Source organism: Battus philenor, unplaced genomic scaffold (genome assembly GCF_028537555.1).
Source record: "Battus philenor isolate CCGP_79_NKW_IND1 unplaced genomic scaffold, ilBatPhil1.0.hap1 SCAF_6, whole genome shotgun sequence".
In the NCBI taxonomy this organism is placed as follows: Eukaryota; Metazoa; Arthropoda; class Insecta; order Lepidoptera; family Papilionidae; genus Battus; species Battus philenor.
In genome coordinates, this window is record NW_027181726.1 from 6,537,361 (window position 1) to 6,540,701 (window position 3,341).

At 35.9% G+C, this 3,341-nt stretch overlaps 1 protein-coding gene across 1 annotated transcript; it reads right to left on the reverse strand.

Annotated features, from left to right (window-relative positions):
* Positions 1-1,758: 1,758 nt before the first annotated feature.
* LOC137930337 (lebocin-4-like) lies at positions 1,759-2,136 on the reverse strand. The gene has a single exon (XM_068773571.1). It carries the CDS (start codon positions 2,134-2,136, stop codon positions 1,759-1,761), a length of 378 nt encoding a protein of 125 aa, XP_068629672.1.
* Between the last annotated feature and the right edge of the window lie 1,205 nt (positions 2,137-3,341).

A 3,341-nucleotide genomic window follows, 5' to 3' on the forward strand; every position in this document is an offset into this window, starting at 1 on the left:
GTGCAATGTTATTTTATATATTATAACAAAAGAAACATATAATTGGTATATTATTAAGCAAAGATATGTTGGCATTTTATTTAAACGCATACTTATTACTTTTTTATGGCCCCTGCTATTAAGGGCCTCTCGTACCCCTAACTGATTTATGGGTACATGCCTTTATTTTCTTTTCATCAATTTTTTCACATTATATTTTATTTTTGCGCTCTTCTTCAATGCATCTCAAGATATTTCATTCTTTTCCTTGCTTTCTACATTTGGTCTGTCTTAACCTCGCATTCCATTTTCCTTCTTTTCCAATACCTTACATCCATCGCCTCGTTCATTAGTTTTTACAATTTTGATTTTTATTTTATTTTATTGCATTTAATTTATGTACATATTTTTATTCCTTACATATATTTTTATTTTATCTACAATTTTCTTACTTTTACCTTTAATTCCTATTTATTATATGTGCAGCAATTCTCTTACAAAGCCTAAGGAATTCAGGACGTGTTTCTTCTTCCCTGATAAGCGAGGCCATTGAGTCCTCGCTAACCTTAATGTCTAACCGGCATTCGAAGTCCACACGGAGTCATCCAAACGCAGGACAGTGGGCTACAAGGTGGACCACGGTCTGGTCCACGCCAGGTTCTCAGAAGCACGAGGGGTCCTCCTTGAGCTTGAACCTGTAAAAGTACTCGAAGAACCCCCCGTGCCCGTGAAGAGCTGGACCAAGTCCGCGTCCACTTCGACACTTCGGAGCACGCGTTAGAGTAACGCATATTTATTAATCTTGTATTTAAAATATTATTTGACGTCCGGTACAAGACTTTACATACATATCTATTTTATCTCGTGGGGAAATCCTACAAGGGATATCCTTCCGTTGCAGAGACAACAAAATTATGCCGGAGTCCCGGCAATTAAAACCCCATGGTCTTCTTTTTGTCAACACCACGGGAAACGCTTCCTACCGTTGTTTGAAAGGCGGTGGCCCAGAGCCTAAGCGTCTAAGAGTAGAGCTCTGACCATCAACCAGTTTTAATAAAAGCGCGAGCGGAATTAATTTAGTCGTCACCACGGAGTCAAGTCATACATGCGGTGGATCACCCACAGCACGTCGTTAAGAACAAATATGGTGGTTCAAGGAGAGTGTGACATAATTTTCTGTAACATCTACTGCGTACATATATATATTGAACTTAGTATAAGTTAATTGTTTACAAGTATAAGGGCTCAGATACCTTTGATTATTTTATAGATTTGACAGTTAAATCAGTCATTGTTATAGAAAAGAATATCTTTTAATGAACATCATTGAGGATTAAAACTAAATGGATAGAAATTACAGGTAATAACAATATTTCTTACTGTAATAGAATATTTAATAATTATGACTTATTAAGTTAATGATATAATACATTATTGAAACTGAAAATTTTCAAAACTGGTCAGTATGAAAAAAAAATCGAAAAAAGAACTATTCACTTTGCTTTACTAAACTTTTCATAAACGTCATTTAGACACCGCAGATTTAGTACCTTTAAACCATAAGGGGTACGTAAAATGTGTCCATTTTTTAAAAAAAAGAGGCGTATATTACCATAAGTAATTTAAGAAAATTTGCAGAAAATAATAATACAGTAAAAAGATATACGTAAGTTAAATAACAATGATTTATTTTGTTCATTACAATTCTCACAACATTTTTAAAAGCAATGAAAAGAATGGAAGCCGCAACGCTTGATCTGCCAGTGATTTGTTTATGATCTATGCATTACGACGGTTATACCCTGGATGGGTGGCGCCAGTGTTTCTGCTACCACTGGAGGTGGAATGACTTCCTCCTGAATGCTTGGAGCTCCGTGAGTCGAAGCTACGAGCAGCCCTGGTGTGCGGGTCCAGCTTGATGTCGTCGATGTACGGCGGTAAATACGGATGGTCCCCGGTGGATGGCGCACGGTCTATGTTGGGGTCCTGGTACAACCAGAGTGACTGGTCTCTTCCAGCCTGGCGAGCCGTACGGATTATAATAGGTCCTTGTGGTGGTGGTCTGTACGTTGGGAATATTATACGAGGCCGTTGGCATGACGCCTCAAATATTAAACAAGCAACTATGAACCCGACTATAAAAGTTAACTTCAACATTTTGAATCAAAATAATTCTATCTTCTCCGGTCTATTAGGGTCAAGAGAATGTTGTGTCTAGTATCTTAGAGTTGATATTTATACTAGTTCTTAAGTAATAAATAAAGTATTTTCCCTGATTATAAGTCATGTGCAGCGCAGGGAAGAACCTATTTGTTATGACTGTTTGGTTGATGTTTACGTAATCTATTAATACAGTGATAATTTACATGTGCAAACTTTCAATTATTGATTTGTATATATTTTTGAAGCGATAACCTTTTTAGATCTTTGATCTCGCATACGATAGATGTTTGAACAAGGAACTTATTTGTCGTCCGTTCATTTTCATTTCAGCCACAGGACGTCATGGTGGATATGGGCCTTCTCCATAAATATCTGTACTAAAAATAAATACCTTAAATAAACACAACAAGTAATCGGCGTCGTTTCAGTCCATAGACACACTCTGCAAGGCATTGGCCTAGCCCAAAAAATCATCGCCATGCTTGGCAGACGGGTTGGCAATTGCAGTGTAGTATTATGGTACGCAGAGGCAGCTTCTTAGTGTGTATTAGAAATCCTGTACGCACAAAATGTAGATTATATATGTTTGTGACCCAGGAATCGAACCCGCGACCTACAATCACGTGTCAATAGTTTACCACTGGGCTGCCACTACTCTTAAATGTCAAATATAACGCATTTTTAATTTTCGCGCATTCAATTCAAATGATATCCAGTATGGCCTAATCTTACTTATGTCTTTTAATTTTGGGAATATAGAAAATCACGCCGTGATTTTATTTATTCGAATCATAAGTTCCGCCAAATTGAAATCTGTTTAAAATTTCAATTTTAAACATACAATGAAACCAAAACTGGTGTAATTCGCGATATTTCTCAAGTAGAAGTATTTAGGTAAAAGAACATATTCACATACATGAGTAAACCAAAGAACTTTCTTAATTAAATCTTTACTTGTAAAAACTTGTTACATTCTTATCTAATTATTTAGGCGAAGCGTTGTTATTATATAATCAGCCATAATAGACACCGTTAAATTCAAACAATCTACCTAAGTGTAATTTCAAGCCAGTTTAGCGTAAAAAGAATAGAAATTATATAATGAAGTTTTAAAATGTATTCGAAGTTATCAGAAAACATCTAAGATACAGCCTTAAAATATGACGATGGAAAAGTTTGAAACTTTCATATCAAGATTC

What these genes read in the sequence shown, in the direction of transcription:
- LOC137930337 (XM_068773571.1), bottom strand. Translation starts at nt 2,136, where the DNA reads ATGTTGAAGTTAACTTTTATAGTCGGGTTCATAGTTGCTTGTTTAATA.